At 44.3% G+C, this 14,751-nt stretch overlaps 1 protein-coding gene across 1 annotated transcript in view; it reads left to right on the top strand.

Annotated features, from left to right (window-relative positions):
- LOC100739741 (cytochrome P450 2C23-like) overlaps positions 1,895-14,751 on the top strand; it is a 28,635-nt gene continuing 15,778 nt past the window's right edge. Inside the window, 5 exon segments of the mRNA NM_001315734.1 lie at positions 1,895-2,441; positions 4,220-4,382; positions 9,391-9,540; positions 10,173-10,333; positions 10,847-11,023. Coding sequence (NP_001302663.1) covers positions 2,262-2,441; positions 4,220-4,382; positions 9,391-9,540; positions 10,173-10,333; positions 10,847-11,023 — 831 coding nt within the window. The 5' untranslated portion in view covers positions 1,895-2,261.

The raw sequence follows: 14,751 nt of genomic DNA, 5'->3' as shown, positions 1-14,751 counted from the left end.
TTATTGGAGGAAGAGGCAGGAGAAATGAATTCAAGTTCATGCATAGGTCCTGTCTTAAATAGGAGGTATTTCTACCAATTTAAAATCCCAGCCAGAAAGATTTAGGGCAAAATACCTTTGGCCTTAGTGATAGCAAAGTTTAAGTCTTTACAAAGGCCTTTATGTAATCAGTACAAGATGTTACAGTACAGTGAATAGTCCGTTCTGGTGCTCTTAATTTTCAGTGAAGCAGAACTCAACTCTATGGTCACTTGGGATGAAATAACCCCCATGAATTTCCATTCTCGGGGCCCAGGAAGCTTACTCAAGACTCTCCTGTTTACTGACTCCATTAGTTTCCAAGGCAGAAAGAAGAGGTTTCTTCAGTGATGACCTAGTTGCTCAAACTGAAAACATTTTTGGTCTTCGATAACAATTAGCTTTGTCTTGAGGGTCAGTGCTTGCTTCCGAAAGAGTACAGAATAAAATAAAGCCAATAGGTTTTACAATCTGATCACATCTGGGAGTTCCCATCGTGGCTCGGCAGTAATGAACCTGACTAGCATCCATGAGGCACGGGTTCGATCCCTGGCCTCGCTCAGTGGGTTGAGGATCCGGCTTGCAGTGAGCTGTGGCGTAGGTTGCACACTCAGCTTGGCTCCCCCTTTGTTGTGGCTGTGGTGTAGGCTGGCAGCTACAGCTCCGAATCGACCCCTAGCCCGGGGACTTCCATATGCCGCAAGTGCAGCCCTAAAAAGCAACAAAATAAATGGAATCAGTAACCTCTGATCATACCTGACATTTTCTAGCTGTGTGGCCTTGGGCAGGTCCAGACTTTCTCTGATCTTCATCTAAAAGATGGAATTAACAACAACTACCTTCCAGGTTAGGAGGCTGAGTGTGGATGATGGGGTATGTATGTTCCCTGGCAATTAAGAGGGGCTCATAAAAGATGGCTTTTACTGTCAGGTCATTGAAAATTCTACCACAGTCAATGCAAATTCAAGGTTTCAGCTCTGTAAGTCATTCATGGCCTTCCCCCACTGTTTCCTACTTTAATATGTGGTATTCCAGGCTTAGTTACTATTAAGTCAGTGTTTGTCATATTTCTCTGATATAAATAATGTTGGTTTTCTCTTATACTTCTTATTGTAATATCATATTTCTCCGAATCTAAGATGCTGCCTGCTTTAAGATACATTTCAGGAGCTCCTGTTGTGGCGCAGCGGAAACAAAGCCTACTAGAAACCACGAGCTTGCGGGTTTGATCCCTGGTCTGGCTCCGTGGGTCAAGGATTCAGCCTTGCCGTGAGCTGAGGTGTAGGTTGCAGATGTGGCTCGGCGTTGCTGTGGTGGTGGCGTAGGCTGGCAGCTGTAGCTCCGATTTGACCCCTAGACTGGGAACCTCCATATGCTGTGAGTGCGGCCCTAAAAAGCAAAAAGCAAAAAGCAAAAAAGCAAAAAAAAAAAAAAAGAACATTTCAGTTTCAGAGACATGAAAATGTGCAATCAGTTAAGAGCCTGCCCAGAATCCGACGTCTATTAGTCCCTTCATCCCAGATGACCAGATCACTTGTTGGAAGGAGGCTCCCCTTTTCTGGTTAACCTTTTGCCAAATACCCTGATGCCCTCACACCTAAAATGATGTCACTTCAGTAAACACACATTGCATTCATTTTTTCAAACTCAGAAAGAACCTCTGTATTCCCAGGAAGGAGGGTGACACAGGCACAGGCTACTGACAAGTTAGGCAATAGGGGTACACAGAAGGGATTCAGAGTCCATGCCATACATGCTTTCCATGGGCTAGAGGGCAATCTGAATCAACATGTCACTGACCCAACGACTGGCCTTTTGGAAGCAGGGTCCATGGGGGCATGTGGAAGAGCCTGGGTTTCTGGAGTTCCAGTTAGTCATTTCCTACCCTGAGGCAAGGTCAACAACACGCAAATGCAGAGAAGATAGTTCACTTTTTGTCATTGCTTTCAATATTTATTTATACCTGTTACATAACCAGCATCGGCTTAGAACTAGACATCCAGAAACAAGATACTGTCAGATTTCATCAGTGTGGGACAGGAACGATACGAATCCTTCCTAATGTCAAGCTTCAGGAAGGTACATAGAGTCCAATTCAATTTCAGGTTTGTTCTCTCCCCCGCCCCCCACCCCCTGCCTTGTCCAAGACACAGACTAGCCTTTGGCTGGCAGGTCACACTCCACGTGTATATAAGACTTTGCTAACAAGCAATCCAGACAGTTACTAACATTGAGTAGCTGAGATGGAGCTGCTGGGAATCACTACCCTTGCTCTTACGGTTTATGTTACTTGCCTGGTTTTCCTTTCTGTGTGGAAGAAAAATCACAAGAGGAGAAGGCTCCCCCCGGGCCCAACTCCCCTTCCCATCATTGGGAATCTGATGCAACTTAACCTCAAGGACATCCCTGCGTCTCTTTCCAAGGTAAGTGGGTTTCACTTGGGGCTGGTCCTCTCCAGGTAAGAGGGTCATTTTCAGGCTCTTCAGGTTGTCTGCATGTCATCTTCAAGCTTTCTTAGTTTACTCACCACTGAAGCACTTTGAGGCACCTATTTCTTTAAGACAGAGATTTTTTTTTTTTTTCTTTTCTGGATTGGATCACTTTAGAGCAGATAGTGAGGTGTGTTGACCTCACCTGAGCTATGTGTTGAATTCTACTGCACTGCACTGGAAAATTCTAGGATCAGAACTTATCTTAACTGAAAAGCGTTCAATCCCCTATGCATGATAATATTTACCAAAAGGCAAGCCAAGCAAATGTAAAGGGTGGAATAAATGTTCTTTTATATTATTACTATTACTGTTTCACACTCATCTATGGGATACTTTGTGATCCCCCCTTCTAAAGAGTGGACCCCACATCTTGCTCTGACACAACCCAGATCTGCTGCCCTGACTGCATTCACTCCTTTGGAAATATTCTTTGGGGAAAGGGATGATTTATCTCCATGAGTTCGTTGTGCAAACATATATTCTCCAGAACAACCTAATTGTTGTCGTCTTATGGGTCACACACACACACACACACACACACACACACACACACGCACGGGAATATTATTTCTCCTTAAAGAAGGGAAGGGGGAAAAAGGGTGATGTTGTTCATTTGCTGTAAAGAGGAAAGTCCTGTTGTAGTAGCTGGAAGGGAATAAAATCCAGTGCACAAGTTGGAGCACAGATGCGGGTAAACAGATGCTATGGTAGAAGCCCATGGAAATCCTCTTCTGGTTATTTTTAATATTTCTGAGAAATAGATAGCAAAGCCATCAGCTGAGGGTGCGGTTGGAAGAGAAGGGCCTGGCATTCTGTATAAAGATATGCTCATTCACAGAAACAAAGGAAGTGTTACTTTCCTGGGACAGAGAAAAGTGGTGAAAAGTGGTAAAATTCTCTACCGTTTAAGGTAAAAAAAGGCCGAATAAAAAAAAGGTGGTAGGCTCAGTAAGTGGCCTCTTAGAAGTCAATCATCAAACAACCAAACCAAAAAAAAAAAAAAAAAATGGATTGTAATGTGCAAAAGGTTGTTAATGTGATTTATTTTTCAGCAGTTTAATTTAGAATGTGAACATGTTTCCATACCGTTATACATCCTCCTATAAATAATTTCAAATGGCTGCCTTGAATTCAATTGCATGGATGTAGAGTTTGGAAACCAACCCTTAGCTGCCAGCTGTTTTATCGCTCTATTTTCCCCCTGGGCACAACGATATCATAAAGATATAGGTTTTATCCTTTTTAGTGCCTATTTATTACACTCTCCTCCTAGCCCTTTTCCTGGCTGCTTCCTTCTCATCTTTATTTTTACTTTAAGTGTTACCTATTCATAGAATCCTCATCTCTCTATTTTATCAAGTTTTCCCAGTATCATCCAACACAGTACACATTCTTTATCACTTTCATAGAATTATGCTCAGTTAGTATTGCAAATGAAGTCTGGCCACTTACTGCCTGTTACTTCCACTAGACTCCAAGTTCCCCGAGGACGCATGGCACAGTGTCTGACACAGTGTAGGTGCTTTGTAAATATTTGCTCAGTAGTTTCACACATGAATGAATACATGGCTGTACCCCAGGTTAAATTCCTAAAGGGAAATTAATGGAGCAAAGTCTAAGCTGCATATGAATCACTACTTAATTTCCACTGAAGACTCCAACGATGAGACTTCACAATAACACTCACAGCCGTTTGCATCTCTTTCCAGTTGGCCAAACAGTACGGCCCTGTTTGTACTGTGTACTTTGGATCCCAGCCTGCCGTGGTCTTACATGGATATGAAGCAGTGAAGGAAGCTCTGATTGATCAGGGGGATGAATTCCTTGGCAGAGGAATTATTCCAATTATCGATGATACCCAGGGAGGATATGGTATGTTTGAAAATAACAAGTTAATTTTCTTAAGCAAAAAAGTCTGATTGACTAATGTGTGTCTGTTCTGCACCAAGCAACAAATTTGATGCTGCAACACTGCATGCAATTCTGATATGACCCAGAGTTAGTCCAGACTCTGTAGGTTAGGGACATCATTCCCCAAAGACTACCCTCACTTCAGATGCCTGCCACAAGTTCAGGGATCTCCAGGCTACCCACACTTTTGACTAACTGGCTAAAAATTCAAGGTTTCCATGACTGCCTCAGGTTCTGTAATTTGCTAGAATGACCCACAGAACTCAGGAAGGTGTCTTACTTAGGAATTACAGTTTTATTATGTGGAGGATACACATGGAGAGACAGATAGGGCAAGGTTTGGGAGGCCCTAAAAGCAGAGCTTCACCATTCCCTTCCTAGGAATCAGAATGCATTACCCATTTGATGCATCAATGTGTTTACTAACCAGGAATTGCACCAGAGCTTTGGTGTCCAGAGTTTTTAATCGGAACTTCATTACTTGGGTATGACTGATTGAGTCATTGGCCAAGTGATGGAACTCAGTCTCTTAGCTCCACCACTCCTTGAACATCAGGAGGTAAGGCAGTTATCCTTGGCTCAAATTTACCTCCAGTGCCCTAAATACAAAGTGGATCTTTCTGGCATGGCCAGACCCATCTTAACATTGTCTAGGGGCCCACTGTGAGTTACCTCGTTCCCATACACTCAGGTGGGATCCCCAGGGCTGGGCGTGAACAACAACGACACTTCTAACATTTGGGAAATTCTGAGGGTTTAGAAGCTCTTTCCCAGGAACAAGGGACAAAGACCAGAATTCTTTTATTATGCAACAAATGCTCTGAAAGCCCATATTGAGGTAAACATTGGAAACAGACTCCAAGTTCCCTTTAAGGTAAAATTGTAGATATGATTGGGATAAAAAAATCTGGGAACATTTTGAAAATTAAAGTTATTACCCAGAGTTCATAGAGTTTAGGGAGCTGGAGAAGCTATGCCAGGGGTGTCATTTCACAGGGTGCAAAGGTTGCAGTGGCATAGTGGCAGCAACAATAAACAGATGCCTAGGTGTAGAGATTACTGTGTTTTCGATGTCAGCCTGGTTTGGGGGCAGTGATGGGGTGGGATAGGGCAGGGAGAGGGTGATAGAAGTAGAGAGGTAACACACAGGGAGCTACAACTGTACTTAGTCAAGCTCTGGCTCTTCAGGGGGACAATAGGCTCACAGATCATTACTTTATTATTCTGTCTCAAAATTTAAACATGTATTACATACATGCCTTTGTGTGTATCAAATATTACACAATTAAAAAAAACAACCAGAATAGCCTGAAAGTCTCCTCCAATCCATTAAAGTTGTAATGTTGCAAGTCCCAGAGAGAGAAAAACTTAATTCTTTTCAAAGCATATTTATGAATAAGTAATTAAATACCATGCAGCATACTAAATGATAAAAGAGAAGCAACTTTTAATTTCTCTCACACAAATCACTTCAGGTGAGTGATGCATTTACGCATCTAAAGAATCAACCACACCTTCCCTCTACTTCTTCCTTTTTTCTAAACAAGTTGATTACATTAGCTGCATATGAGTTTTAAAATTAATTTTTAACTGGAGCAGGAGGCTACTGGGCTGAATTGAGCTCAAGAGGGGAAAAATTGTTGGAGTTCCTGTCGTGGCGCAGTGGTTAACGAATCCGACTAGGAACCATGAGGTTGCGGGTTCGATCCCTGGCCTTGCTCAGTGGGTTAAGGATCCGGCATTGCTGTGAGCTGTGGTGTAGGTCGCAGACACGGCTCGGATCATGCATTGCTGTGGCTCTGGCGTAGGCCGGTGGCTACAGCTCCAATTAGAGAAGCTCCATATGCCGCGGAAGCGGCCCAAGAAATGGCAAAAAAACAAAAAAACAGAGGAAAAATTGTTGCTCAGAAAGCTGCGATTTTCACAACTCTGAGAAAACTGGTTTCTAAACTTCCCATGAAATTCTTGTTACTGCTCCTTACTTGCCAGTGACGGGCACATGTAATTCAACTCTTCCATTCCTAAAACTTTCCTGGAAGAGAGCAAAGAGAGGAACCATTCACCGATATTTCAGTTTTCCCTCTGCATTTGTTTCCAAGGTCTGCCATAATAAAGTACCAAAAATTGGGTACCGGCCTTAGAACAGCAGAACTTTATTGCCTCCCAGTTTTGGAGTCTAGAAGTCTGAGATCAAGATGTCAGTGAGGCTGGTTTCTTCTAAGAGCTGTGAGGGAGAATCTGCTTCAGGCTTCTCCCCTAGCTTCTGGTGGTTTGCTGACAATCTTTGTTGTTCCTTGACTTGTAGATGTATTACCCTAATCTCTGATTCATGTTCACATGGCATTCTGTGTGTGTGTGTGTGTGTGTGTGTGTCTGTGTGTGTGTGTGTGTGTGTGTGTCTGTGTTGAAATTTCCCCTTTTGGAAGGATATAGTCATAGTGGATGAGCCCACCCTAATGATCTCATTTTACCTTGATTCCTTCTGCAAAGACCCTGTTTTCAAATAAGATCATAGTCACAGATACTGGAGCAAGGGCATCAACATATTTTGAGGCGAAACAGTTCAGCCCATATCACCTTTGTACATGAAATACCTACCAAAATAATAGGTAGCTTTCTGATCTAGGGATCCTTGAACAGTATAATATGGTGCTGCAGACTTTGTGTCTAAATAATCAAGTTGTTGAGACATTTCCTGTTAATTATCAACTCAATATTTTGCCTTCTTTCTTTCTTTCTTTTTTTTTTTTTTTTTTTTTTTTTTTTGTCTTTTGCCTTTTGCCTTTTCTAGGGCTGCTCATGAGGCATGTGGAAGTTCCCAGGCTAGGGGTCTAATCAGACCTGTAGCCACCGGCCTACACCAGAGCGACAGCAACTCGGGGTCTGAGCCACGTCTGCGACCTACACCACAGCTCACGGCAGTGCTGGACCCTTAACCCACCGAGCAAGGCCAGGGATCGAACCCACAACCTCATGGTTCCTAGTCGGATTCGTTAACCACTGCGCCACGACGGGAACTCCATAGTTTCTTAATCTTTAAATGTTTACCTCATTGACAAATTGCAACAGCCTAAGCTCTATTTTAGTCATTTGATCCTCATACCGTTGTAGATGCCATTGTTCTCTCACTAAAATGCAAAGACTAAAATCACTTAGTGCTCTTGAAGTTAGGGGTAATCAGCCATTCATTCCTTACTTGGAGGAGTGCAGACACATTTTTGGAAGGTAATCTACTATATCTCTAGACATAGCAGCTATAGAGACCTATCGAAGAATCTGGTTTACATAAATAGAAACAACCAACCGTGTAATTATTCACCCATGCACATACTCACCCCAGCTCAGTGGGTGTGGAGGGGATATTGCCTCCTTTGACCACTCCAGGCCTGCAGGGATGCAGGTGTGCTAAAGAGAAAGAAGTGTATTTTAAATATATATATGTTTACGTAATAGGTATAAATTCTAAACAAAGTGAGAAAAATAGGAAAAGTATTCCAGTTATCTCTTGTGTAACAAGTCTTCCTAGACTCGGGATTTAAAACAACAACTTTAAAAAAAATGTTTTGAATACTCATGTATTCTGTGATCAAAAATTTGAACAAGGCATAGTAGTAGTGGCTTTTTCTCTGACCCACCATGCTTGGGGCCTCAGCAGACAGCCAATTTCTTCTCTTTTCTTTCTTTCTTTTTTTTTTTTTTTTCTGTCTTCTTTTCATCTCTTTAAGGCCACACCCTCGGCATATGGAGGTTCCCAGGCTAGGGGTCTAATCAGAGCTGTATCCGCCCACCTATGCCAGAGCCATGGCAAGGCCAGATCCGAGCCGTGTCTTTGACCTACACCACAGCTCACGGCATTGCCAGCTCCTTCAGAACAGGGCCACTTTGCAACTTTTTACATCTGTAAAAATGTTAGCACCTGCCCAGTGGTCATGTGGTATGAATTGACAAGAGGGGGCAGATGAGAAAGAGGTTTTGGAGGTGGAACTGATCGGGCTTCCCAATGCAGATGTGTAGGGTGAAGGGCAAGAGGGATGTAATGATGCCCTGAGGTGTGAGTTTGGGGGCACAGGGAAATTAGTAGTGCGTTAAGAGAAGCAGGAAAGTCAGGGCAGGTAACTGGTTTTGCACAGAGGAAGAAATGAAAAGACACTGGCGTGGAACATACCGAGTTCCTTTGCTCCTGAGTTTCCTCTTGTTCAGATTAGCTCACACTAGCTGTAGTACATTTGGAGAAAAGAAACCTATATCCCCTGCTGATCTGCTTTGAAGTTCCTTATCCTCTAATAGAGAAAATCACATGCAGAACTAAACCACAGGTTAGAGGGATATTAAGTGAAAAGACAGAGGCTCAGGAAAGGGTGTGTGAGAACACAAGCTTGACTTTTTTTGTTTTTTCGCCTTTTTTTATAGGGCCACTCCCGCGGCATGTGGAGGTTCCCAGGCTAAGGGTCGAATCGGAGCTGTAGCCGTCGGCCTGCGCCAGAGCCACAGCAATGTGGGATCGGAGCTGCGTCTGCGACCTACACCACAGCTCACGGCACCACGGGATGGATCCTTAACCCACTGAGCAAGGCCAGGGATCGAACCCGCAACCTCATGATGGCTCCTAGTCGGATTCGTTAACCACTGAGCCATGACAGGAACTCCCTGCTTGACTATTTTTGACAAATCCAGACAGAGGGCCCTTTCTACACTTGGGACTGTTGTCCACCTGCTAACCTGTTGACCCTCCTCCCGGGTCCATCACCTCTGCCCCTGTCGACCAGAGCTTGGGTTTTGTTTTCTTCGTGACAGATACTCCACCCAAACCACAGACTCTGTTGTGCTCTTAAAAGGCCAGTTGTTGAATCCCGGAGAAGGAGCACTGGCATCAGTCTTCAGGGTAGATGCAAAAGGAAAAGTCTGACTTCATGGAACGTTTTCACTCTGTGATCCAAAACATTTTCCTGCTCTTTCCTTCTTTTCCTAGGACTCATATTCAGTAATGGAGAGAGGTGGAAGCAAATACGGCGCTTCTCCCTCATGACCCTGAGGAACTTTGGGATGGGGAAGAGGAGCCTCGAGGAGAGGGTCCAGGAGGAAGCCCAGTTTCTGGTGGAGGAGCTCAGGAAAACAGAGGGTGCGTTCCACTGACCATCCTTTGGCGACAAGGGACGTGTTGTTCTGTGTGGTTCAACACACACAGCTTCCCACCGAAACTCCTCTGGGAGCCACTTATTGGTCCACAGTCTGCTCCATGGATCAGGGCATTGGCTAAGGGGAAAGGGGCGGGAAGAAAAGCATCCAAAGCTGATGCCTAGGACTCTTGAACCCCTTTGCTGGGATTCATTTTTCAACTTCAGCCTTTACGAGATGTGTAAATTTGGACAAGTTGCTAAACTTCTCTAAGAGGCAGTTTCCTCATCTGAAAAATGGGGCTAAAAATCAAACCTCAGAATAAGGGTTAAATAATACAGTTGGCAAAACATTTACACAGTATCCAGCATGTGGCAAATACTCCGTAACATTACTTGTTGCTCTCATAACTATTCCAGCCTTCATAGACTAGTGCAATAATTAGTAGTAGTAGCATAGTATGTAATACAATAGAGCATACGGTATTAGTAGAAGATGCTTACGTCCTAATGTGGAGGCGTTTAGAGAAAATAAAATATAGGTATCAATCTGGGCAGGAGGGAAGCCCTGTTCCTGAAACCCTAATGCAGGCGGATGAAAACCCTCAACGTTAAAATTGTTCTTTTCTCATATCAGCTCAGCCCTTTGACCCTACCTTCATCCTCTCCTGTGCTCCCTGCAATGTGATCTGCTCCATCCTCTTCAATGACCGTTTCCACTACGACAATGAGACATTTCTCTCTCTGATGAATCTGTTAAATGCAAATTTTCGTCATTTAAACTCTCCCTGGATCCAGGTAAGGCCAAGTCTGTATTTGCCCTTGGGATTGATCTCACGGGTCCACTGGGAGCCAGCAGGCAGGGTAAAGGGCTATGAGCTCACCACCTCACCCCAGAGCCCAGTGTCCACACAAGCACTGTCACCTTCCCTCCACTCGGGTCTTATGTCAAGTGGGTGCGTGCAATGTCCTTTACCCCAGCACCTGTGCAAGGCTGCCCTCTGCTTGCTTCTATGAGTTCACTCCCACCAAAGAAGGCAGGACATTCCCACTTGCCTACATTTCTTGTAAGGCCCCTACGCACATTCTCCCCTTCTCTGACTCCAGGGTTGGCCAAGGGTGGTTGAGCAGGGGGATGGGGAGAGGCTGCTCTCATGTGTCTGATGATCACCCTCACTTCTCTTGTGCTTGGAAGCTGGAGGAAGGGACTCTCCCTGGCCAGACCTGCTCAGAGGGTTAGGTGCTTGACTCAGAAACCCTGGTCCCTCTTCACAAACTGAATTTCTGGTATACTCCCCCCCCCCATTTTAGATTTACAATCTATGGCCGCAAATCATAAAGCATCTCCCTGGAGAGCACAGAACATTTTCAAAAAGGCTTAAAGACTGTAGGTCTTTTATTCTGGAAAAAGTAAAGGAGCATGAAAAGTCCCCGAATCTTAACAACCCTCAAGACTACATTGACTGTTTCCTCAGCAAGATGGAGCAGGTATTGTATGTGACATTCTTCCCCAACACTAGATTTTATCATGCCAGGGACGTGTAGGAAAACGTAATCACACATGCAGGTCATTCTTGATGTTTTGAAATTTTAAGGTAGCGGGGTACACCATTAAAAATAATGGAAAGGTTAAAGTAGTTCAAGGGCCTCTTTTTCTTTGGTGTTTCTATTTAATTCCTACACTTGGGCATTAACATTTAATGAAATGTTCTTGATATTTATATACAATGAGCCATATTATATATGGAAATGTGTGTGTTTCTGAACATATGTTTATCTTGGAGAGGATAAAACACACATGCGTCTTCCCTACACATTATTTACACACCCATAGACAGCAACTTTTGCAACGATGCTTCCCAGGTAGCCTATAAAAACCAGATTGCATTTTCCCGTAGAAACAATTCTGTTGTTTGAGATTGGTGGTGGATAGAGGATTCTAAGGCAAATACATTATACATTAACCATGAGTGGTATTAAATGTATTGAATAGCAAGTAACCCACAAGCCACCCATCCTTCGAATGTCACTGACATGAAATACTAGCGTTGAGTGTCCATGAGCATGTCAGCAGAAAACAGTCAAGACTGTGACAAACAGGAGTTCCTGTCATGGCTCAGTGGTTAACGAACCCAACTAGTATTCATGAGGACGCAGGTTCAATCCCTGGCCTTGCTCAGTGGGTCAAGGACCCGGCATTGTTGTGAGCTGTGGTGTAGTTAGCAGCCGCAGCTTGGATCTGGCATTGCTGTGGCTGTGGTGCTGGCCGGTGGCTACAGCTCTAATTGGACCCCTAGCCTGCGAACCTCCATATGCTGCTGCTAGTGCAGCCCTGAAAAGACAAAAAAAAAAAAAAAAAAAAAAAAGGCTGTGACAAACAATAGATTGTAAGAAGATATTTAGGAGTTCCCACTGTGGCTGAGCTGTTTAAGAATCTGTCTATGAGGGAGTTCCTGTCGTGGCTCAGTGGTTAACGAATCCGACTAGGAACCATGAGGATGCAGGCTCGATCCCTGGCCTCGCTCAGTAGGTTAAGGATCCGCCATTGCCGTGAGCTGTGGTGTAGGTCGAAGTCGAAGCTCAGATTCCGCGTTGTTGCGGCTGTGGTGTAGGCCAGCAGCTATAGTTCTGATTAGATCTCTAGCCTGGGAACCTCCATATATGGCCCTAAACCCTAAAAAGACAAAAGACAAAAAAAAAAAAGGGAACTTGTCCTTGAGGATGCAGGTTCAATCCCTGGCCTCTCTCTGGCATTGCTGTAAGCTGTGGTGTAGACCAGCAGCTGCAGCTCCAAGTCAACCCCTGGCCTAGAAACTTCCATATACCACAAGTGTACCGGTAAGAAGAAAAAAAAAAAAAAAAGGGAAATTTAAATGTATGTACACATGTAATAACTTAAAATCTAAAAATTATTCTTTGAGGAGTTCCCGTCGTGGCTCAGTGGTTAACGAACCCGCCTAGGATCCATGAGGTTGCGGGTTCGATCCCTGCCCTCGCTTAGTGGGTTAAGGATCCAGTGTTGCCATGAGCTGTGGTGTAGGTCGCAGACGTGGCTCGGATCCTGTGTTGCTGTGGCTCTGATGTAGGCCAGCGGCTATAGCTCTGATTGGACCCCCGGCCTGGGAACCTCCATATGATTGATGCAGGAGTGGCCCTAGAAAAGTCAAAAGGACAAAAATTTAAAAATAAAATAAAATAAAAAGATTAAAATTATTCTTGGAGCCTTGTAAAGTTACTTCACTTATGCCAAAGTTCCCCAAATATATATAAATGGAAGAACTCCATTCAACTGTATCATAAATGTGCAATTTTACAGCAAACAATAATCACTTGTTTAGTCGTCTTAATCTCTAGCAGGGCTGATTTGGAAAGTCTGGTTTCCTTAGAAAACATGTCGAAGGAAGGCATGTTGATGCCCCTTTGACTTGTCAGAAGTTTATTCCCTTGAAAATGTCCTCTTCGTTCTGATGGAAAAGTTCATTGTTAGCTTTCAGAAGACTTGGTGTTTGTCTGAGAAAGAAAAAAATAGCTAGGTTTTTATCTGAATTACTGAAAGGTTTTATTTAGCACCAACACTGTATCAGTTATGGTGCGTGGTAAAGGGAATAAAATGATGAATCAGATAATACCCTGCAGTTTTCTTTCATAGCGCTGGTCATTGTTTAGCAACTATTTACTTAATTTATGTCTCTATTCTCCACTACACTGTGTACTCCAAAGGGCTGGGGCCATGACTTCCCACACTTTGTCTCACTAGCAGCTAGCACAGTACCTAGAACACTGTCGATGCACACAAATATTTCCTGAATAAATACATTAATAAAGATATAGTCCTTGACCTAATGGCGCTTACAGTCTAGTGCAAAGATCATCAAAACAAGCAGCAACAATGAAGTGCTAATAGGGAAAGTATAAGCTGCCATGGGAGAATGGGCAGAAACACTAACGGTAGTCTGATGTGAGTCAGGAAGGGACTTCTAAACCAAGGCCCAGTGGATACACCCCTGCTTCCACCGACGAACAACTGAACTGAGAGCTGAGGCCTGAGTAGGGACTATCCATGTAAAGGTGACAGAGAAAAATATGCCAGGCAGAGGAACAAGCTATGCAAAGGCTCTGAAGCAGAGGGAAACTTGGGGTGTATGAAGGGTAGATGGTCAGCCTTGCGGCAGGAAGGGTGAGAGCAGGGGAGGGTGGTGTGAGAGAAGCTGGAGCAGCAGGAAGTCGGCAGGCAAGGCAGACCATTCCTGCAGGGCCTGGCAGGACATATTCATTACTTTAGTCCTGAATCCTAATATCAGTGAACATTGTTTGCAGGGTCTGAGCACTGCCTAAAGGATGATCATATTTGTGATGTGGAAAAGAGTTTGGAGGGGTCAACAGTGGATGCAGGGAAAACAGCCAGGAGTTGCCTTAGGGTAACTTTGCTGGTAGTAGAGCCTAAAACTGGAATTTGTGTGTGAGTAATTTACTGAGGGAGTGCTCGCAGGAGAGACTTGTATGTGTGTGAGTGGGGAGAAACAGAATAGGGAAGGAGGAAGATTAAACGTGGGGAGGTGGTTTCACGTGAAGTCTAATCTCTTCCTGATCCTACAGGGAGGGCTCTACTGTATAAATTGCACTGCAGGGTTTGTCATTTCCTCAGTGGGGCGAGGAATCTGGGCTTTTGCACCCGTCAGCCGTTGGCCATAGGCTGTGCCATGAGAGTGGTCTGGGGGCTGATTCACTCCCAGGCATCTCTTGTCATTATGTCTCCGGTGCCCAAGGGAACCAAAGCGAAAGGGGTGAACCAGAGCAGCTGCGAGGTAGGTGATCAAACCCAGGAAAAGGGATCCGGGCAGGGCCTCGGCAGCATCTTCCATACGAAACTACTGCAGTGGCCCAAGGCAAAGGACATGGCCAAGGGTGCTGGTGGTGGAAATGAAGAGAAGTGGATAGATTTGCGATATTTCTAGAAGGTAACATTAACAGTCTTGGGGGTAAGATGGGGTCCTGGGTTCCTGGGATGCCTAACTGGATGGAAGTTGGGGCCGTTCACCAATACAGGAGATAGTGGAAAGAGACCATGGGCAGTGGTTAGCATACATACTAAAGCCTTGAGATTCTCTGAACTAGGCTAGAGGAAGGGACCAAAGAAGTTTGATATGCCCAAGTCTGGATTTCAACCATTCCTTCCTTTCCTCCTCTCTATTCTGGTTTTTTTTTTTTTTTTTATA

This window comes from Sus scrofa, chromosome 14, assembly GCF_000003025.6.
Source record: "Sus scrofa isolate TJ Tabasco breed Duroc chromosome 14, Sscrofa11.1, whole genome shotgun sequence".
Taxonomy (NCBI): domain Eukaryota; kingdom Metazoa; phylum Chordata; class Mammalia; order Artiodactyla; family Suidae; genus Sus; species Sus scrofa.
This window is presented reverse-complemented; position numbering and strand designations above follow the sequence as displayed.